At 47.6% G+C, this 23508-nt stretch overlaps 1 protein-coding gene across 1 annotated transcript in view; it reads right to left on the bottom strand.

Moving 5' to 3' along the window:
• LOC119159756 (lysosomal alpha-glucosidase) overlaps positions 1 to 23508 on the bottom strand; it is an 88357-nt gene that overhangs the window by 33632 nt on the left and 31217 nt on the right. Inside the window, exons 2-10 of the mRNA XM_037412606.2 lie at positions 18559 to 18939; positions 12190 to 12335; positions 8767 to 8953; positions 8065 to 8240; positions 6910 to 7078; positions 5194 to 5290; positions 4350 to 4462; positions 3544 to 3669; positions 1857 to 2105 (exon numbers count right to left, since the gene is read on the bottom strand). Of these exons, the coding sequence (XP_037268503.2) occupies positions 1857 to 2105; positions 3544 to 3669; positions 4350 to 4462; positions 5194 to 5290; positions 6910 to 7078; positions 8065 to 8240; positions 8767 to 8953; positions 12190 to 12335; positions 18559 to 18939 (1644 nt within the window). The remainder of the gene's footprint in view (positions 1 to 1856; positions 2106 to 3543; positions 3670 to 4349; positions 4463 to 5193; positions 5291 to 6909; positions 7079 to 8064; positions 8241 to 8766; positions 8954 to 12189; positions 12336 to 18558; positions 18940 to 23508) is intronic.

The raw sequence follows: 23508 nt of genomic DNA, 5'->3' as shown, positions 1-23508 counted from the left end.
TGACGCCAGCGACTCTTCTGCAGCACGGGCGAGTTGGGAGGCTTCTTGTCAGCTCCTCTTGGCGTCAAGGGTTTCTCTCGTGCTCTGGTCTCGTACTGATAGGTAGGACGGACAGCCGGGAAATACCGTTGGGACGGATCCAGGACGCAACCGTGGTACTGGGAGTGCAACTTCAATAACTCTCCCTGTCCTTGGATCCGTCTACGATGTCGTCTTCTCGACGCATGAAGCGTCGAAATGATCCACGCACACCTGCACAAACGTTTCAAGAACGTCTGAGACGCCACTTCTCAAAAGAAAAAAATGTGCTCCCATTTGCATGACCGCGTTTACAGTCCGTGTAGCTAAAACAAAGTCTACCTACGTTTCGCAAGCATCTAAATAAAAGCGCTGCGCTAAGCGGTACAAACAACATGAAAGGAAACACGGGAGCGTGATGTCACTGCACTCCACGAAGCGCTTCCACCGAGAGCTTGCAAGAATGGACGACACCACGGCACTGTTAGTGAACAAAGCGCAGCTGACCATCCTTGCTGCGAACATGCCTTTCTGGGCGATTCTCATCAACTGCTGGCGTCAGCGCTTCGCGAGGCCCGGCGGCCACACGCTCAAGTATTTCCCATCATAGGTGATTTCTACCCAAACAAGCAACGAAAAGCTAAGAACAGGAGCATCTCAAATTCTTACCTTAGTGCACGAAGTCGGCACGAAGTCCTTCCTAGTAATGGCGTGTAGCCATTGTTTGAGAGCGTAGGCGTCTTTAGGGAAGGAAAACACTTGTATCTTCTTTCCTGTTTTGTAGTTGCCGGTGCATCCGGGTACACAACGCTTATTCGGCATTGTCGCATCACTCCAGCATCACGCACGGAAACGAAATTGCCGCAAAAGAACAACGGAAAGCAACAAACGTGAAACACCGACAACACCACGCCGCCGAACTGACCCGCGCCGCCCGCGCTGCGCTCGCTGCCGCTGAGGCTTCCCCGAGAATCGACCGGGCGGAACTGACGTCAGATTGCTGGGCGCAGGCCTGAAAAGACTTTCCGGGGGTGACGGCTGGCTCGTTTCGCACATGTTTATTTTCGCACATGTTTATTATTTTTTATCATCGACACGTGGTTCTGGGCATTACGGGCAATATGTCATGCGAGCTTCCTGTACGGTAGGGCTTTCAGTAAAGTTCATTGCACCGCCTTCCGACATCATAGTGTGAGGGAAACAAGGTCAGGAGCGCCCGCGAAATTCGAGTTGAGGGTAATTATTTATCTATTGTATTTTGATATTTCTACGCTGAAAAACTTTCGCTATGTGCCCCCAGTTGCCACCGTCCTTGCGGCACTTATCTCTTAAGCCTTCAGTGTAGGCAGCCAGCTGGAAAAAACAAGTCAAACTACGAGGTCATGAAAAGTGTTAGAGCGCCCTTTTAAGTCTATGACTAGAAAACAATTCAAATGACGCCATAACAGAGTTTGCCACTAGGGCGTGTTTATCCACCACATGGGCACGTTAGGCACCGCAGAGACACGGTGAAGCGAGCTCACAGTCGTTTTGTCGTGTAAGTCGTTCTTAGCACCATAGGTGCACGCATGGGTGTAGCAAGTGGGGGGTCGCCCTCCCTAGTGAGAGGGGAAGGGGGGAGTAAAAAATCTACCCCATACAGTGACTTAGTAAGTGGAGGGGGGAGGCATTTCAATGAACCATCGGCCCCGCTGATGGGGAGCCCTGCCCACTCCTGTGCTCGGCCCGAAGCTTTGCATCAATTTCCAGTGAGCACAGCGCAAAGATAACAAGCATGAAATATGATAAGAGACAGAATCAAGTGAGATAACCGATTAAGGTGATAAAGGACACCTCACCAAGCCCTGTATTGGCTGCGTTCCCCAAGTGTCGTTGACGAACACTCCAAGCCTCTCTCCACTCTCCAGTGGAACGTAAGGACCGGGTTCTCCACGCAGTACAGCCACTCCTGGCTCCATGACGACGGTGAAGCGCTGGCCACGGCCGTGCAAGTCCTTAACGAGGTCTGGAAGCTTGGCGAAGTTGTTCTGGTCCAAGGTGAACAACCGCTGCTTGTACAGAATGTCCTTGTCCACGTGAGCCACGTCCTGGTAATGAGAGCATGGCAGTTTCATAAGTTAGATGGAGCATTTCAAAACTATAGACGAGTAGCAATAACCACAAGGCTGCTTTGCTGCCCCTTAATTCCCCTTAATTGAGGCGTTTTACAGCATTGGTACACCTGTTGAGGTGCAGTGTAAAGTTTCCGACGTTTGGCTATGGTCGGGATGGAGGGACACTCACGAAAAAATCAATCACCTGGAGTCACAAAGACTCAGACCCACGGCTCGATCAGTACCTGAATGAGTCTGGGTGGACCGACTCTATAGTCTGTTAGCCTAGATTTAGCTTTTTCTACCATGGTGTCAATGCTCTTTAACACCAACATCGCACATATTCGGCGCTCTTCTAGGCATCGGTTGATCTAGTATACCTTCGGAAGTTCTCGCAAACCAGTACGGTCACTCTTTTTAAAAGAGATGGCAAGATAAGATATAGTTATCAGGAACTTCTTCGGAATAGTAGGCTATAAGAGTAGGTGAAGGCATCCCCCTACACTCTACAAAAATATCGAGTAAAAAGGGTGTCTTTTGGTCCCACAACAATAATCGCCATCAGGCTTGCGTGCGCTTCCTTTCTTGAAAACTTGGCGCTGGCCACTTTCCTACCAAGAATGCAATGTAACCCTGATAATGGGCATGTCGATCGTCACCGGAATGTACCGGGCTCGGAGCGATAGCGCAAGGATGGAACGCAATATAGATGACGATTTTTGTTGTGGGACAAAAAGACACCCTTTTTACTCGCTCTTTTTTTAGAGTGTACGTAATTGGCTCCTCTGATCAATGAATATTGAAATGGTCTATGAACGACAATATTTTAGAATATCTGCGGGTAGACTTGAGTATAAACGTGAAACAGCTAAGACTGACAGTAAGGCTAAAGATGAGCAGACAGTACCATAGGTCGGAAAAAAAAGCGGAACTCCCTCAGACTCGTTCAAGAAATGTATCTTGCGCATTGAACTCACTCGTACTCAGACTCGCCGAAACTTTACAGAGCCAAACTCACATGGACTTGCCCACACGGAAGTTTTCTTCAACCGGACTCACTTGAACTCATACTCACCAATATGTACTCACTACTCACCCGAACTAACTCAGATTCGGAACCATGGCTCGATCTGACTCTCAGCGAGTCCGAGTGGCACGACTCATGAGTAAATTCACCAAACGATGCACGTCATGAATTGCTCTTTTGAATTTAATCCACAAACGTGTGCACATGTAATAATTAAATATACATTTACAAATTCCTAAGTGATTGAAATTCGCCATCAAACACACATACACACACAAGTAGAAACGTAAGCTGCAGTTTTCTGTAATAAAATTTTATATCGTAATCTGCATTTCCGAATCAATTTCTAGCACGGCATTCGCAAGAAATCGGTGACGTTTAATATAAAAAAGAGTGAAAACTCACTTGCGGCATGTTCATGTCACGCATTTTTTTCTGTGTGTCTCGCACATAGTCGGTGGTGCGATAACCCCAGCGGCCCAGGTGGAATCCGAGTGCCCAATACGGCGGCATCATCGGACGGCCCACTGCCTACAATACAGAGCCCATCGAACAAACTCACCAAAAAGATATAGCAATAGAAATGGCTCGTAAAACAAAACAACTTCAGTCACTCTTTCTAGAAGAAATGAAGGAATGAAGAACAACGATAGAGCAGGCAGGAAGGTTAGCCAGGCACATTCCCCGTTCGCTACCGTATACCCTGGGGGAATAGAAAAGGGGAGTATAAAGATGAGAGAAAGAGGGGAACGACAGGAAACGGGAAAAAATTGCCAGCACATGGGCTGACGCGAATGCAGCTGTGGTACTATGCAAAAGTGAAAGGCGTTCACATAGGCCCGTAGTCCTCAGAAAGTGCAAGAGGGCTTCGACTGCCTTGTGGGTGGCTTGTGAACGTTTGGTTTTCGCCCTCTCATTTCTTCCCCCGTTTTACGGTAAGAAACCTGGCGCCTTGCTATATACTCTGATTCTTATAGTGATTCGTGGGATTGTTACGAATCGAGGAAAGCCACTAAATTCCGTAAAATTATGGTGTAATTCGTCAACTTCTGCATCCATTTCAATATGTCTGTTAACTGGGCATATTCTGCAGCAGTTTACAAGAGTAAAAGGCAGGGCAGATCGTTCACAGCAGCAGGATTAGAGCCATGCCAACAAAATAGTGTATAGGGGCGGATGACACAACGGTGCAAGCGCGGTCGAGCACTCACCTCGGTGTATTGCCTGACAACTTCTTCGGGAGTGGGTCCCATGAAAAAATAAAAATCAAGGACACCACCAGTGGTCCTGAACGTCACAGCTGGGGTTGGTTGTAGCTGAATCTCTGTGGATTTCAACATTATAGGTCTCATATATTACGCTGGAATAAACGAATATAGAAAACTCTGCGTTGCCACACGTTAGTGTAGTGAAGGTTGTCTTCCCTTCAAAAGACTCAACTGTCGCTAAAAAGTAATTGCATAAATATGTTTTTAACTTATTTACTCGCATCACTCAGGTAGCTGAAGTCTCCTTAATTTTATTACTGTGCCTTGCAAATCCGAATATACAACCAATAATAATACCTGTGGTATGGCACTTGTATCGTAGTTTCGGCCATATTATTCATTGCGACGATATTCAATACGAACTAGAAGTCAAGCCGGTATTCAAGGCATCGGGCTTGTTGAGTAGAACTGCTCCTTACATTTGAAAACATTGTAATATGGCCATGTGGTGTCACAAACATGGCCTCCACGACTAGCTTCAGCAACGCGGAACGGCGCGTTGCTTGCGCCATTCGCGGAGGTCGTGGTCACAAATCACCGACATCACGCATCAGACACGCCGTGGCAGTGCCGTGGGACACCTTCGCACGCTTCGCCACTAATAGGCAATTGTCTCCTTCCACAATACACGATGTTCCACGTTAAATGAAAAGTTAACAAAGCTAAACGATGCTCTTGAGAAATGCAGTATATTGGCTATGAGGTGTGCCTTCTACATTTGAGGTAGTAAGCTTTGTCATTAGGATAGAGCAAAATAGGCAATTCATGGTCATAAATGAGTGCTTACCCATGGCGTTGCTGTTGAGCAAAAGCACGGCGTGAGCGCTGTTGTCCTTCTCGATGCACATGTACATCGGGTGCGAGCCGTAGAGATTCGAGTAGTCCTGTGAAAGACCATTTGTCATTAGCAGCACGAAATCGTTCTCTGGTTAAATCCCTTCATAAGAACTACGCGTGCAGGTCACCGATCAGAACGTAGTTCAAATTTATTTCACGGTACTTACAACCACGCCTTCTCTTTGTTTTTTTTTTGTTTTTCGCTCGGGCATTCTGTATTTATTATACATTTATAGTTTGCTCTGTTGTAACATGTTCTATTCAGTGATCTTGTACCTGCACTTTTTAGTTTCGACTATTGTCAGTTTTTAATAACCCTCGTTGTTGGGCTAGTTGATGCATTGCATCAAGAAAATACACCCAGCCAAAAAAAAATGAACTAACAGAGGAAAAGGAGAAGAAGGCAGGAAAGCGGCTACACTACGAACTGTTTATTCGTGAACGCGAGCCTGAATTATATACACTCATGTGGTCACATGGTCATGTTATAATCTTTTTACGAAAACGCAAAGTACAATAAACTCACGTACATTAACTGTATGTAATCTTCGCATTTTTATTCATTGAAGATTGCAGAAAAGATTCAAAGAAATCTTCCTCCTTCTTGCTCAACACCACAGAGCTATCACTGCAACATGTCTCACCATCCTTTGCAATGTGAAATTATTCAAGTATTACACATGCCATTTTTTCATGGCTTCTGCCCAAAATCTTGATTTTGTTCAGTATTGGCTTACAGTTACACTGTTTAAGCCCGTTCCTTTCTCTAACAATTCAAGATGTTCCATTGCCCTAATATTCACACAAGGACCCGTTTGGCTTATGTAAACCATCCCGCAAATCAGTGGTATTTCATACACCACGCCAACAACACATCACCAAAATCTTCCCATGCTTCGCCTTGCGCTGTGGCTTCTTTTGGGCGATGCGTGCACATAAACCACACAGTTTCTTTGGAGCGGAAAACACCACGGGCACGTCATACCTGACAGCAACTTTTTTTCGGTCCATGCGCAACACGGTGCGTATAGGGAACAACTTTTGGTCTCCTTGGCTGTGGCCAAGCTTATGTGTGTATGTGTTTTCCTTTCCTCTTTTTTAGCAAAACTTCTGATACAGCCGACAATACAGAACTGGGAAAGCCAGCGTTTTGCAGGTTGTAACACGACCATGAGACTCCATGAGTGTTATACTTGAGCCACACGTTCGTGAATAAACAGTTGCCAGTCTAGCCGCTTTTCTGTCTTCTCTGTTTCCCATGTTCGTTCATTTTTTGGCTGGATATATTTTATAAAAGTATTCGCAGTTTGTACCACATTTTTTTTTCTATACGTCCCCCATTGGCATTGCTTTAATTTACTAGTGCATAAAACACATTTTCTCACAGGACTTTCTAATTCATATTTAAGTAAACATGTGGGACTTACACACAAATAAATTTAAACAGAAAATATAGGAAGTGGCGTCATCAGTTCTTGCTACTTTGTAAACGAAATCTACCGAAAGTTTATTCGGTAAACGAAGCCAATCTAAACTATCTGCAAGTATACTTTAACTTGCCCACTCCCAGCAACTGGTCAATACGACAGCTGCAGACAACCTACTGGTGTAGGATATGGCAAGGCGTTTGCGTTGCTAGTTTCATTCGGTCCATTGCTGTTCGTACCTCAGGGAAGGCGTCCCTGTTGAATATGGCCCACGTCCTCCAATTCATGTCGTGCTTGAAATGGTCGTGCACGTGTTCCCCAAGACCATACACGAGGCTGCTGGGCAAACGGGCCGAAATCTGCAGGAACTGGTGCGAGAACACCAGCGCACCAACGCCTGTGTCGAAGCTGTAACGGCCACACGAAAAGAGTAAGTAATTGCATAATTAAGTGAATAAGTAAATAAGTGAATAAGTAAATAAATAAGTAAGTGAGTGAGTGAGTGAGGGAATGAGTGAGTGAAATATGATGTCATGAAGAAACATACCGCTTGCAACGCGGATTTTCTAGTTTCGCCCATTAATTTTAAAGTTTAGCACTCAAGGCCGGGTGGTAAGTTGACAGGTATTGTTACCATTGTTATTGCTGTGTAGCGCATGATATTTTAAAAATACGACACCGTGCACAACCTTGCAAGCTTTGTTCGACAAATTCTCTGGCTTGATAACACTGAAGACTTTTTGCATATGTTGTAATAACTGAATTTATGTGTAGATATTATGCGAAAAAGCTATATATCAGCATATTAGTGTAGCAGTGACCTACAAAACCAGTAGTCCGTTAGCCATCACTCACCTAAGTGGCTTCTCGCATGCGTGAATGCGCAGTCATTTATATAATGGCGCTCCGCAAGTGAGTAGTCTAATCATCTCTTCAGCTCAAGTCGACACTATGGCGACCAGAGCTTCCCACAGTGTATAATGTTGGGTCACCTGATTTCAATATCATTCTCGGTTCCATTAGTGCACTCGAACGGCCGCCACGTGTGTCGCAAACCGCGGAAAGCTATGCGTAAATTAATGCAGTCCGCCGAGTCAATGCACCTCAGTGAACGAATTTAATGTGAATGCACACCTTCGTATAAAGCGGCACGAGCTATGTTCATTTTCCTTCCTGCTTTTGTTTTGTGCATCAACCCTCTGTTCATTCCGTTAGGATGGCACACACTCTCTCAATTTACGATGAACGACATGGCTCCGCAACACAAGCATGACGCGCTGACTCCAGAAACGAATAGCAAGAGCAAACCCTACGCTTGTGGCACGTAGAACTGCTATCAACTTAAAGCGTCCGATACTTAGTTCAGACACAGGGAGCACTCAGCTTCTGCTCACATGACGGTACCCGTCTTGGTTCGTCGCACTTGGAAACTGAATGGGTCGCTGCCCAGGCTGTAGCTGGTGGCGTACATCTGCACGTCCCCTTCGTGAACGAGAGGAGATCCGAGGTCCATCTCGACGGGGATCACGGGGTCCGGGACCTCGTAGCGCTGCTCGGAAGAGTCGTAGATCTGCATACGTGCACAACGTTGTTGTAAATGCGGCAAACAGTGTCTGCTTCTCAAAACGCTTAGCAAAAAATCCAGCCCGTGCTACTGACATTTAGTAGTCAACACTTTCTAAGGGCGGAGCTCTTTAAGCTTTTTGTAGCGTTGGGCAGAGTGAACTGGAATTATCATCATTAACCTGGCCTGTCATTTTCGTGGCTATTATTTTACTTTTCTTTATTTCCTCACACTGTTCTTTTTTGTGATGATGGCAAGCTTTAGTGCTAACTATACCACACGGCGCGCTGCCTTAAGTCTACGTGCTGCAAAAAAGGGAGGTGTAGTTTACGAATGAAGACGTATACCAGTAATAGCACCTGTAAGCGTCTTAAATCAATGAAAGATCTGTTCCCATCCATTCTAGTGTTTTGCGAGTCTCTCTGGCGGATACTATACAACCTAATGAGGCGCTTTTAGACAATCGCACAGGTGGGAAGCACTAAGCTCTACGCTACCATCCAACCGATTCAAAGAAAATCGAAGCACGTACCTTGACCCTTAGGCGGTATGGCGTCTGCATATGGACGCGCACCTTGAGGTGCGTGATATCGTCTCCGTACCGAGAAGGGGACGGGATCCTCAGCAGTGGCACCTCGTAGCCAGCGAACAGGGACTCCTCGGGGCCCGCTATCCGGTAGCCAGAGTTGAGTGGCAGTATGCACTTGGGCACATGGTCTCTGCAGCCATATAAGCAATTGTGCACTCTTGGTAGAAAATGTGTCAGAAGATAGCACGATGTGCCCTGCAAGAGCAATGCGAAGAACGAGGCAGGATAGTCGACGGAATGGTCCCGAGATAAAAATGTATCCCATCGGTGAACTAATGGCAATGGAATCTTGGCATGTACATGCATGATGTACTGTCCCTTTGTTTCTTTCGCATTGCGCAGAGCTCCCTCCTGTTTCCCCCTTTCATTACAGACATTGGACATTCGTTCATTTGTTAAACAGAGCAACGCTTCAGTTGCTACGGGCAACAACGACGGTCAGGTGTTCTTGTCCAGACAAACATGAAATAGCAAGTCACCTCGACGAAAGATCATATTTCCCTATTAGAAACAACTGCTTGCCGACAATCCTACGCTCGAGAGAACATCAATCATTGCAAAACGGCTCGTACAAGTATGCATGTGACAAGCCACCATCTAGAGCCGTATTTCTGTGTGCTTGCCGGCGCCTGATTTTTCGCTAGCGACGCCGCCACCAAAGTAAGTTTTAAAGCTCCGCTGAAAGGTGGAGAATGAGCCACTTTAACCATTGCTCCACTGCTTACAGCGGTTCACCGCACCTGGTCTAAAGTTGCCACATGGTTTCCCAAGGCTTTTATTGGAAACGTGTTGGCACGCACACAATAGACGAAAAGAGAAAGGCGACATTACAGACGGGCGCCAACTCGCAACTCTGTTTATTGTATATTGTATACAGTCTGCCTTGTCTTAATGGCATGTGGTATAGGTCATTGCTCTGTGTTAGTAAAGGGTTGGAAGTCGATAAGCACGCACGTACAAATAGCCTATAAGGTGCGCAGCAGTCAGAAAAGCTGAAAGCTATAAAATAAAATGTAGCGCCACGTTTAGTTGTCGGCGGTGTGGCAATGTCTGTGTTAGCGAGCTTTGCTCACGTCGCAGCCAGCGATCTTGCGATTCGAGAGGCGATACTTTGAGTGCTGTCATGTGAGAACCCCGACGAAAAATGAAGATGCTGATAATCACTAGCTTCATATTCCTTAGTGTGATAAGTATGGCGTCGGAGTCGTCCAGCATGCAGATTTGACCAGATGCCCAGGTAAGAGAACTTAATATTCATAACCACAACTCACTTCAAGCACGAAAAGAAATTATGTGTGCAATATACTTGTCAAAAAATTAATGTATTCAAAACCAAAGTTTCGACAAGTGCCAACTAGTTAACATTTGTGGCGCATTTGTCACTTCGATGAACGAACAAATAAACGGAATTATTTAACCAAATTAGGAAAACTAATCGAGGACTTGATTATTTGTTGGACACAGGCTATTGAAACGAAGAGAAAACGGGGTCACGGTAGTTCTTTTGTGACGTTTCACAAGGTTCAAAGAATGAAACAACTCTACACAGGAAGGCAAATTAGAAACACCAACTATTTCGTTCGCATAATACATAGAAAACACCTATTCAGCCACTCGAATACACTTAATGTGAAATAAGTTTTCCGTAGATACCTCGATGTGTACTAATTCACTTTCAGCATGTGCAAAAACAGCACGCGTTGGTAAGCTAAATTCATTCGATGATGTGACTGGGGAGAGCAGAGGTAATGTGCATCATGACCACGCAAATATTTCACGTGGTGCCTTGCCTGTGAGCTGCGATGTCTGTGTGGCGTCTTTCTATATTAGTGGCAGTCATTGGCATCGTAAGAATTTTCTCTTGGCTAGAGCAAATTCTTCTTGCATAGCGGCTGGCGAAAAGGAAGAAACAAGAAGAGGGAAGGCAAGGATATTAATCAGATGAGCGCCCGGTTGGCTACCCTGCACTGGTGACAGGGCGATGTGGATTAAAAAGAGAAAGAGGGGAGAGAAGGAGAGCACCTCACGCACAAAAGTACACAGTCAGGCAGTCACTGAAGCCAGGAACTTTTGTTACCAACAGAGCTTCAGCATGCCGTCATGCGACAGGGAAATTGTGGCCTTGGAGAGGATCATGGGCGCTCCGTGGGGACTAGTGAAGCGCTGAAAACAGTGGATTGACAACGTCCAGCAGTGTCAGGGTCGTTTGGGCTGACGGAGTATTTAGCTTTTTCAAAAGCCTAATTATGGTGTCCATGACAGATCGCAGCGTCGCAGGGATGTCCTGGTTTTTTTCAGGCATGACGTGGTTAACCAGCACTGTCGTTGACTCAGTCAGTGTTGGCTTGGTCTGCTGTGACCGTTCAATTTGCTGTGGATAGCGTTGTGGCTTTGACTGTGGTTGTGGTTGTGGCTCTGGCTGCATCTTTGGTTATGCTGGCCAATTATCACTGTCCATACGCTCTGGTGTGGTCCTGTCCTCAGAAATTGACGCGGACACGTATAGCCTAGGAAGCAAAGGAGGTTGTGGCACTTGTGAACTACGAGTCGCAGAGTCCCTTGAACCACTACGGCACCAGGACCGCCGCATTCTGACTACAGCAACAGCTTCCCGACGAGACGACTGGTCTCGCGCCATCTGCTTAAGAATGTCCTTTTCCTTCTGTGTCTTGGGGCAGTAATATAACGAAGCGTCGTGGGGCCCGAGGCAATTGCGGTACTTGAGCACCGTGGCGGCGCAGAAGTTTGTAGCGTGCGGTTCGGCGCAGCACGAGAAAATTATCGTGCTCTGACACACGGGGCTCACATGTCCAAACCTCAAACATTTGCGGCATAGCGGATTGCCTTGAAATGAACGGTCGTACAGGATGCCGAAAGTAGCCCACCTTGACATTCGAGGGCAGAGATTCTCCTTCGAATGATAGTTTAATAGAGCGAGATGTGCCCATGCGAGACATAGTATGATATTGATGTCATAAGCCACTGATTTTGCAAGACTGGTCAATTCTGAGTTCGAAGTTCGAAACAGAGATGGTGTGGCTTGGAGGCCGAGAGAAGGAGGGGGGGCAGCGTCTACAAAGTATCTGCAGCGTCTACAGTATCTATACAGTATCTACAGCGTGTACAGCGTCTACAGTATCTGCAGCGTCTACAAAGTAGACGCTGCAGATACAATAGTGACGTACGCATTCATTGTTAGGTTTTAGTAATCGAAAGTACGAGTGCCTGGTCCCTCACTTTTCTATCATCCTAAATGAATCGGCTCATATAGTTTCCAAACAACTGCTGCGAAACTGGTCGCTCGTTTCCTGTAATGCCCGTAGCTCGCGATCTCCGACGGCCAATGCACCTTTCGTGTATGCCAACCTGAAGTGCTCCCTGGCGGCAGGGCCGTCCTTGTCGTTGCGAACGTTGGTGACAGCCCAGCAGCATCCGCGGTCCTCGCACGTGCTCAAGTCAACGTCGGGGTTCTCCGGGAAGCAGTCGAAACGGTTCCACTCCAGCACCGGTGCCTGAGCGACAAAATAAGAACAGAAATAAAACAGGAGTCTTCGCTCATCACGTGATCGACGGACACCGATACTTCGAAGGTATCTCTCCGGAAACTACTTTAAATTACTGCAAGGACATTTCATCATTCACGTATTCGCGTCAGTAACACACTAGCGCTCAAGCCTAGCAATCGGGGCCTTAATTAACAGCCTCTTACGCTGTCGAATTGTTCGTAAGAGGTATCTAAGGTCAACTTCATTTTAAGGGCACAATTGACTTACCACTAGTGAAGGCGGAGGAATAATGACAAATATAGCATAAATATTCGTGTATACGGATACTATAGTGCCCCCGCTAGAAATAGCAACGCTAGAAAAAAGACAACACATACATTGCTCGAACAAAATACATGTGCAAATGGTCAACTAGAGGCCCTGTGCAGTCCTACATGCACGCTACGTATGTAACCAAACACAGGTAGTACTGGGCAAGCTCGTACATGCCGGACCACCAAACAGTTGCTGCTAAGGTTCTCTGGAACTAGTTTTAGGAGCGAAGATCCTTAAGGTGAGGGTCGTTTCCTCGTAGTTGTATGTCCTAGCCACCGTGGTCGTAGTAGCCACTTCTAGTTAGTTTTAATAATCACTCACCAGATGGCATTGTGCCTATATGCTCTTTAGATTAACCGCATGTGCTCATGATTTTTCAGCGAACTGGTAGCGCGGGAGTAACACAGACACGAAGCAAAGAGGAGGCACACAGAACGAGCGCTCATTCGCTGAACAATCATGAATTACCAACTAGCCCACCTTTCCATCCTGTATGTGCTCCCCATGGGACGTAAAGGTAGCATATTCAGTTACTCTAATGTCCTTGTCAATAATAACACTAGATGGCGTTAAATGATTTTATAATAAGAAATTCACAGCATATCACGGAGTGAATGATGAGGAGTGTACATCCATCCGTCCTATGCGTGCTCCAGTTCGATAGGATTGGACGGACGGACGGACGGACGGACAGACAGACAGACAGACAGACAGACAGACAGACAGACAGACAGACAGACAGACAGACAGACAGACAGACAGACAGACAGACAGACAGACAGACAGATGTATGGACGGACGGACGCTTCGCCCCACTCCCAATCATTCACTCCATAGATATGCTGTGAATTTTTGTGTAATAGTCGGCCTGTTCTATTTCAACAACACATGTTGAAGGCTGAACTCAACCATAACTGCTTGTTATAAACCTTCTCAACGAAGGCTCCCTGGGCGCCACCATGAGCCACTCAGGGCTGTTGTTAACATGTGTAAACTCCCAAAAAGTGCAGGGCCGACGCTGTGACGTCAGCTTTTGCACTCCCATGCAACAGCCTAGAAAGGAGAGGATCGTCCTATCCGTAATAGAGGTCTATTGGAACCGCATTAAATCATTTGTTTCAAAAGTTTGTTGACCCACTAATAAACAATTGAGATATTAAATTGCTTATTTACTGCTTATAGAGTATACAACCAGTATAAAAGAGCGCTCGGAGAATCGTGTCTCTAATAGGCGTACGCCAGCGCAGGCTTAAATTTTCCTTAGGCTTTCTGTCAAGGTGTTGCAGAAATTTAAAGATCCTTGTCTAAAAAACTTCGCTACCATTAACTCATTGAATCATGGGGAGCAGAAAAACGTAAAATGAGGCAGAGCGAAGAGAAGTAGAGAGATAGGGATTGAATATAAATGGGGCGTGACGCTCGCGTCGAACTAGCATGTTTGGCTTATATGCTAATGGAAGGGAGCCATTGCAAAAAAGTGTTGACGCATTGCAAAAAAAGTGTTGCAAAGAGTGGCCCGCTGAAGTATGATTAAAAAAAATTAAAGTTTCCTATGTAACGGGGTTTATTGGCACAAGTAATACTTGCACAGCAGGTCTATTGATTCGGAAAGTGGGCGTCAGCAACGGACTCAGGAATCACAGCACTCGGGGCAAACGCTCGCGCTTGGCTCCTCTCGCTAAAGGCGTGACCCACTGCGGCACATAATCTTCTTCCTCTCTACAATGCCACGGCGACGAAGACGAGCCATCCTGGCAAGTCAAGGTGACGAAAGTAGGAGTGGGTCATGATAGAGCTTGAGACGACTCACGTGGACAGTCTCACGACCAAGGCGTCGCCTGTCTGTAAATGGCGTGACTGGCTCGATCACGTAAGTTACATGAGATCGACGTTCGGCCACGCGATAAGGACCGTGAAACTTGGGACCAAACTTAGAGGACAGACCTCGGGAGTGGAAGGGCAGTCGGAGCCAGACGAGCAAGCCCACGGCGAAAGTCTCGACTTGCTGGTCGCGGTCGTGGCGGTCTTTCTCGAGTGCTTGCTTGTCCAAGGTGAATTATCGGGCCAACTGACGACACTCTTCAGCGTGGTGCACAATTTCAGAGAGAGGCTTGAACTCTGAGACGTCGGGACGATACGGCAAAATGGTGTCAAGGGTGGAGCATGGCTCACGCCCATATAAAAGAAAGAAAGGCGAGAAGGCTGTGGTTGACTGCGTCGCGGTGTTGTACGCATAAGTCACAAATGGAAGAATAACATCCCAGTTCGATTGGTTGGAATTGACATACATGGCGAGCATGTCTTCTAGCGTTCTGTTGAAGTGCTCAGTTATACCGTTGGTCTGTGGGTGGCAGGCTGTAGAGGTGCGGTGCACCGTGCGGCATGCCCGAAGGAGTTGTTGTACAACTTCGGATAAAAAGACACGCCCTCGATCACGCAGCAGTTCACGTGGTGCCCCATGACGCAGTACGAAGCGTCGCAAGACGAAATTGGCTACGTCACGTGCAGCAGCCGTAGGTAGTGGAGCTGTTTCAGCACACCTCGTCATATGGTCGACCGCGACAATGATCCATCGATTTCGAGTGGCAGTGTACGGAAGGGGACCATATAACTCGATTCCAACGTGGTCGAAAGGGCGCGCCGGACACGGTAGAGGCTGTAATAATCCGGGTGAATGGGCCGCTGTCTTTCGTCGTTGGCATAATGAACAGGACCGAATGTATTTTTGTACAAAGGTGTACATACCACGCCAGTAGTAACGCTGGCAGATCCGGTGATATGTTTGTAACACACCAACGTGAGCATGTTGTGGGTCGACGTGAAAATACGCACAGACATCAGATCGCATGTGGCGTGGTATAACCAAGAGCCATTTACGGCCATCCGCATGGTAGTTTCTGCGGTATAGTTGCGCATCACGTATCTCGAAATGTGTGGCTTGGCGGCGAAGAGCACGTGGGTACGCAGATGATGAGGAGTCGGAAAGAATGTTGAGGAGAGATTTTATCCATGGGTCTTTTCGCTGCCCAGACGACATGCTTGAGACGGAAATGGGAGTGATGGGAAAGTTGGCGTCCGAATGCAGGTCTGCGCTGGATCTCACTGGTGATCGTGATAGGGCGTCCGCATCAGAGTGTTTTCGTCCTGAGTGGTAGACGACACGAATGTCGAATTCTAGGCGAAGAGCCCAACGTCCAAGGCGACCTGAAGGATCTTTTAGCGACGCCAATCAACAAAGTGCGTGGTGGTCTGTCACAACGTCGAAACTCTGTCCGTACAAAAAAGGACGAAACTTGCTCAATGCCCAAATGATTGCGAGGCATTCTTTTTCAGTTACGGAGTAGTTCATTTCCGCTTTCGTGAGTGCGCTGCTTGCATATGCGACGACGTACTCTGGAATACCGGGCTTTCGTTGCGCGAGTACGGCTCCCAGACCAACGCCACTGGCGTCTGTGTGCACTTCAGTGGGGGCACCTGGATCGTAATGGCGTAGAATGGGTGGCGACGTAAGTAGGCGGCGCATTGTAAGGAAGGCTTCGTCACATACCGGGGTCCAGTTTGAAAGATTAGGTGGACCATTCAGTATGCGTAAGTGGGGCTATTATCGATGCAATGTTGCGGACGAAACGGCGAAAATACGAGCACAAGCTGATGAAGCTCCTAAGTTCTTTGAGTGAAGTCGGCTTCGGAAAGTTGGCCATGACTCGAAGTTTGTCCGGGTCGGGGCAAATTCCATCTTTTGACACAACGTGACCAAGTATAGTAAGTTGGCGAGCCCCTAAGAGGCACTTCTTTAGGTTAAGCTGGAGGTTTGCCTTAGTAAGGCACTGAAGAATTGTGCGCAGATGGTCGACGTGGGTAGGGAAATCAGGAGAAAATACGATAACATCATCAAGGTAGCATAAGCATAGCTGCCATTTAAGGCCGCGTAAAACGCTGTCCATCATTCGTTCAAACGTTGCAGGTGCATTGCACAGACCGAATGGCATAACCGTGAATTCGTATTGGCCATCCGGCGTAACGAACGCTGTTTTCGGATGGTCACACACTGCCATCGGAACCTGTCAGTAACCTGAACGTAAGTCCAGCGAAGAAAAGAATTCGGCACCTTGTAGGCAATCGATAGCGTCGTCGATGCGGGGAAGAGGGTAGACATCTTTCCGTGTAATTTTGTTCAGTCGCCGGTAGTCGACACAAAATCTAATCGAACCGTCTTTTTTCTTCACTAGCACAACAGGTGAAGACCAGCGGCTAGAAGATGGCTTGATGACACCGCGCTAAAGCATATCATCCACGTGCTTTGCAATTACATTCGTTCCTTGGGTGATACGCGGTAGGGGCGTTGCCGCAAAGGAGGGTGCGTTCCAGTGTAGATTGTGTGAGCGACGGTGTTAGTTTGACTCAGTGCCTTTTGAGGAAGGTCAAATGAGTCACGGAATTCATGCAGAAGGGTTATTAGCTGGTTCCGTTGATCCAGAGGAAGCTTGCTGTCGATGGAACGATCGAAGATATCCGAGGAGTAGTCATCCCGCGTAAAAGGAGGAGTAACAGCGTTCAGTTGAAGTTGCTGGCCAGTGTCTTGGGACTCAATAGGCACAATAACGTTGTCATCAACGGGAAGAACATAGCCCAGTGTTTCGTGAGCTCTTAAGGTAAGAGGGCATGAGCTAGGATTGCAATTGACAATTCCGGAAGTATCTTGGTGAGGTGGCAGAATGGCGTATCGCAGAGACGTACCACGGCGGCGACTGAAAACGTCAGATGGGGAGAACACAACGGTAGAGCCGGACATTTCAGGGCGATTGACGGGGACAACGATGGCACTAAGAGGGGGAACATCTATGTCGGAAGCAGCAAGGAGCTTGCCAAGGTGAGTGAGCTCATTGTCGGTAGATGGCGCTTCAGAAAACACAGAAAATTCCACCTGCGCGCGAGCGCAGTCAATTACGGCATGGTGGCGTGACAGAAAAAAAAGTATCACGTCGTGGGAACAAGTGGCTAACACGAGAAACTCGGTGTGGTACAGGACGTCCTGAATGATTACTCTGATTGATATGTGGGGTTTAACGTTCCAAAACCACCATATGATTATGAGAGACGCCGTAGTGGAGGGCTCCGGAAATTTCGACCACCTGGGGTTCTTTAACGTGCACCCAAATCTGAGCACACGGGCCTACAACATTTCTGCCTCCATCGGAAATACAGCCGCCGCCGCCGGGATTCGAACCCGCGACCTGCGGGTCAGTAGCCGAGTACCTTAGCCACTAGACCACCGCGGCGGGGCTGAATGATTACTCTCTTCCTCTTTACACCTATAACAATTTACGAATGTTATTGTGCACGCTTTCAATAAACAATGACCCACTGTGAGCCTAAAAAAACCACAAAAGTATTTTCTCCTAAACCCTGTTGAATGTAACTTGAAAGTGAGAACTGTGGTCACTGGGTGTAGCGATGATTGCAAAGCACTCGTCAGTTCCAGTTCGTATGTTCCAAATTACGAGTAACTTCAGTGTTTTGTGATTTTTTGGGGATGAGCCAGTGGTTTATATACTAAAGCTCAAGACCAGTTATACACTCGTGAGCAACAGCATACGGACCACGGGACTGTGAGCCTAAATTGTCGTCTGCGCCATCTATAATGGCGGCTAGTCTGCCGTCAGGAGCATTGCTCTGGTAAATCCACGGCCAGAGAAATGCTCTTGACAGCAAGCTGCTCACCATTAGGTGGCGCAGACGACAATTTCGCTACGTTTTTCCATGGTTCTTATGCTTACTCACGGGTGTATTTGATATTGATTTACTCAAGCAACCTTCGCCTGATGTTGAGAGGTATACAACAGTGGATGAGTATATAATACAAAGTCATCCTTTACACTGTCACTGCCCCGCACAGCCCTTTGACGTCACTCACCTCGGGACACTGCGGTTTCCACTCCGGTGTCGCCGGAAAGGGCGCCAGCGTCTCGTCCAGCGTAGTCCCGCCGACGGTGGTCTCCGCTCCGCCGGACAACACGTCGGCGACGCGCCTCCCGAACAGGGTTCGCCAAAGCGGGCCCAAGTGCTCCCTGAAGACGAAGTAGTAGAGCGGCACAAAGACCGCCGTGAGCACGAGAAGCACGATGACTGCGGCCAGCAGACAGCGAAGTCGCGTCGACAGGGACGAGAAGTCGTCGTCGCAGCAGCGTTTGCGCTGCTGCTGCGGCTTCAAGGTCATGCCCCCGCCGGCCAGGGCAGACTCCGCGCTCGTCCCGTCTTCGGCGCTCGAGGACGAGTCCTCTTCCTCGTCCTCCTCCTGCGTAATTCGTCGCACAAAGTTGGTCAATCAGCGCAACGGTATTTTTCCTCATGTCAATAAACAAAACACTTACCCTCACCTACAAAGAAAACACCCCATAAATCCACAATAAACGCAGGCACTTGGCCAACTTTCGCGTACATTACGGGGTAATGCGAAATCACGGCCACGAAACGTCCATTATCCCTTTTTAGGGACAACATTTCTGACGAGGCCGTGAAAGACCTAGTTACAAAGATCGGAAGAGCCACCTGGCTCTACTCAATCAAGCCCAGCGAGCCGCAACGACTAGTGTAGCCCTGTTCTGAGGAGCTCACCCCATTGTCCAGAAACCTTAAAACTAACAGAAGTTTTTTCACTACGACTACTGAACGTGGTACATGCTTCGCGCGTTGGTAATTTGTGCTTTAAATTGCAGCGAGAAACTATAGCGCGCACGTTCTAAACACGACTATGTGGATTCAACGGCACACCACGACGGCCTAACTTAGGTGAGGGCAAAATTTGCGTAAACTACAAAAATGAAAAAGAGGAACTTGAAAAAAAGACTAGAAAGTTTGGACAGACGCCCCTTCATAATACGAAAATTACTTTATACAACGGCCTCTTCAGCAAAGGGCGAACGTCTTCCTAAACGACTTCTTAGTAGTAAACAACTGTATTCGGAAAGCTGTCGTGCACACTGGACTAGGTAGCCGCTTCTAAAGAACAGCTATGTGTTGCCATATACGGAATTACGTTTTAGTCCATACTGTCAGCATATCTTGGATATAAGTCTGTGAGTATGAACGTTATATTGAAATGTGAACGCCTGCAAGCCAGCTGTACCATGTTTTGTATAGCTTCTTAAAGCTTTCCAAATGTTTTTTTTTCTCACTTGTTCATTCTGTTTCTGGTTAAGCACTTTTTTTTGTTTCTTTCGCTGTATAAATTATAAAAGCGGTGTACTCTCCACAGCAAGCCAGCTCACACAGCAGCCAACACAACGAAAATGCACCCGTGTAAATAGACAGGTTCGTGTTAAATAACCCTAGTGCGTCGAGATTGTTGCGGAGTCCACCACTGTACTGTGCGCCTCGTGTTCATATCCTGGTTGTTGGCATTTAACTCCCACAGATGAATATTATATTACAAGTGTGAATATCACAACAGGGACGCAACCAAAGAGGGAGAACACAACGCGCACGACTTTCCATCCCATTTTTTTACAATGGTGCACTTTCGCGCAGTCACTTGAAGCACATAGTTGTTATAATGCAAAGCTGTCAGGCCCCGGAGTCCTTTGTCAGTATAAATTGCACGCAAGTATATATACTAACTCTTCTCGCCCTATCTGCATGCTGATGCGTGACAGTTGGTACTTGTTGCTCACGTTTGGCTAATTCACTAGAATTTGTATAATACGTCACTCTGTCCCGAGGAAAACATATTGCGTGAATGTGTTTTGAACAAGTGGGTAACAATTAGAGTACTAGGTACACTGCTATGGGAGAGCATATAGCCGTCCCTCTAACCCAATTCGACAGATACCGCACAGTCATAAATGTGCTCGTAGATTTATGTCGTACGTCGTGAGGCATGCGCGCTTTAACGCCACAGTCCACTGAACAAGCGCCGCATTCTTCCTTGCGACACAAAGTGCAAACCGCTAGCTGTACACGCGACCATGTGCGTCGTGTTCGTACAGCATGCTACACACTTAGTAGCTTTTGCTACTTGAGTACTTTCCTCGTTTCTGTCGACGGCTGTGTTATGTCGGTGGCTCCTGTGCGTGTCTGCTATTTAAAATGGATGACTTCGGTCAGCATGGCTCCTTCCCGGTTGGTAAGTGCAAGTCTCACTGCGCTCGAGGCTCGAACTCTACGGCACATCCAAATGAACTGCCTGACAACCCCCTCTCGTTTTTTCCTTTATAAATATAGGTCTAAACCCTGCTCTCCTAATTGTTCCTCCCCATACGCTGACCTGTCACACTGCCTGTTTCACTGCCCAACTGCTCAGCAATCCAGCTATTATCCTCCCCCATCCCTTTCCATCACCTCCTGGCTCGACTGGATCGGCGCCGAAGGGGAAGAAGAACAGCGCCGACTGGTCGCACACGCGGTCGAAGTGCTCGGCCTGTAAATTTGGCTGAATAAAAGTCTATTACTACTACTAAGTGCAAGTAATTCATCACGATGTGACAGTCACAGCGGTCGCGATCCTCTTAGTAAAAAGCACCTGCCTTAAGTGCGGCATTGCTCTTGCGTTGCTCTTGTATTGTGATTCAGTCTTCAGGGTCAAGGTTCTGCGGCGCAAATAGGGTGAGGGATGGCGGGACGGAGTGGTTGTCAGACATTCCTTATATATAGCATGTCGTCATTCAATATTATTCTACCATCTTCAGTTTTCGCCTATATATAATAATAAAATCTGTAATGCTTTGTGCAATAGATCAGCTACCATAGAATACTTATTTGCCCATTTTGGTGGTCGACATCATGGCAAGAACTTAGTCCTTGCCGCCATGTACCACCTAATATTGCCTTAAAGAACACCTCCGCCTAAAAGCCCCATTTCGCCTCCCGTTAACCCTCACCACCGCTCCGCACTCAGAGAGGGCGGTGCGAGGACCTTTGCCGCAATCTGCATTTAAGCGGCACTATCAGGGGCGCCCAACTTTAACGACCTCAACTCGTTCTGATGCAACGCGCACGCCCACATGTGCGACCCTTGTTGCCTGTACCACTCGGCAACACGAGCCCGCGCTTCCTTCGAGGCCAAGAGGCACGATTTGAGACCATGCTTCAACGGGCATTCCCGCAACCGCAGAGTTAGGCGAGGTTTCTTACATGGGCCTTCGTTCTCGGGACCTGCTGCTGCGTCCTCCGTTGGGTGTGGTCGGTTGGGAGGTCGACGTGTTCTCGCGCCGTGGCCCCGGCGGCCATCCGCGATTAGAAGCGGTCGTGAGCGCGGCGCTGGGCAGGCGCGTCACGGACGCCCAGAGCGCCTCGTCGTCCCCCACTTTTCGGCTGACTGACACACTTTCGAGAATCTTTATCGCGCGCGCGTACGCGCGTATGTCTTTTTTGGTGCTCTCTGAGGCGAAATGAAGATGCGTTCGTTCGTCGGCATGCCGCGGATGGAAATAATTAAGCGCAGCATGATTACAGGGGGCGTCAATCATGTTTCACGCCCGAGCAAGCTCGCGGAAACCCGCGCAATCTCGCCAGACGCGCAGTCCGTCAAACGCAGCAATAGAGAGCTTTAGTGCCGGGGACCCCAAGTGGCTCACGTATATTCACGCCCATACGGACGCATATTGCGCGATTAGAGATGCCCCGAAATAGAGACCTCACCTCCCTAGCCCTCTTCCCCCAATGTAGAGGTGTTACCAAGCTGGAAGAGTGTCTTCTTGACATCCCCGTCCTATCTATCTATGTCCTCATCCGATGCTGCGAGCGTGCTTGGTGCCAACAATGAAAGCCCCAACTAGGTGTATACTTTTTAGCTTCTATCTACTACGCGTGATTCAATTCAGCGTCAAAAGACTGTGCTTTGTTCGCACTAGGGCTTGTGTCTTATGCGGCGGGATGTTCTTGGTCTTGGAGAAGCCCCGCCTTCGCGTTCATTATACGCAACAAGGGCGTTCCTGACCTTCCTTAAAGCCGAGGGGCTCAATGAGAAAATGTAAATCGCTGTAAGTGATCTTGTTTAAGTTCTGTCGCATGTGTACTCACTCTGTGTTCCGAATCATTTTAATGTGTATAATTTGAGTATCGCTATTTGTACACGTCCCCGTTTTGCCTTCCCACGTCTTTCCGAATGCCACCTTAATAACTTTCCTGTTCCCCTCGCGAGCTTATGTATGTTTAGACTGCGAAATTTCACTTGAACGGACCCCAAGGAACCCCAAGAAAAGGTTCGTTAAAATGAAAGTTCGCTGAACTGGAACAGCTGAGTCACTTGTTATCACGAGCTCAAGAAAACGCAAGTTGTCGAAATGAAATTTGAACCATTTTATGTGAAATGCGACCTATTCAATAGTGAATTTCTCCCTATCTAATTTGTTTTGAAGAATGTAGTAATCTTTCGCCACACTTGTGCACTTTGTGCTGATGTGGTCTTCAGTTGAGTCACTGTGTTCAAGCCCTCATACAGCTTTTTTGGCAGGATATGCTGCTGAGCAGCGAAGAACTTCAGTTTCTCCGTGTACATCAGTGTTTATTCAGCTGAAATTATCGGTACTTCTTCTATAAAAGTTGCTTTTTCCTCCTAATATCCTCTTCCCGGAGCTACGACACTCGCCACAGAGTTTTCTGCATGCGCAGCGGCAGGTGTCTCTGCGCGAGAGCCCCGAGCGACAGTCCGCACTGTCTGCACCCAGTATTTCAGACAATTCAGACCACAATGACGTGAAAGGCACTAGATGGTGTCACACAATATGTTCGTACAACTGGAATGCTCTCTGCGCTGATTAAATTCGGTGAACGTGTTAGCGTTGGAGCCAATGGTGTTTCAGCGGGGGAGTGAAAAGAACTTCGGTTAGTTGTGACACTGGTGTCAAGACTAACCGAAGTGCGAGGC

This window comes from Rhipicephalus microplus, chromosome 1, assembly GCF_043290135.1.
Source record: "Rhipicephalus microplus isolate Deutch F79 chromosome 1, USDA_Rmic, whole genome shotgun sequence".
Lineage (NCBI taxonomy): Eukaryota > Metazoa > Arthropoda > Arachnida > Ixodida > Ixodidae > Rhipicephalus > Rhipicephalus microplus.
This window is presented reverse-complemented; position numbering and strand designations above follow the sequence as displayed.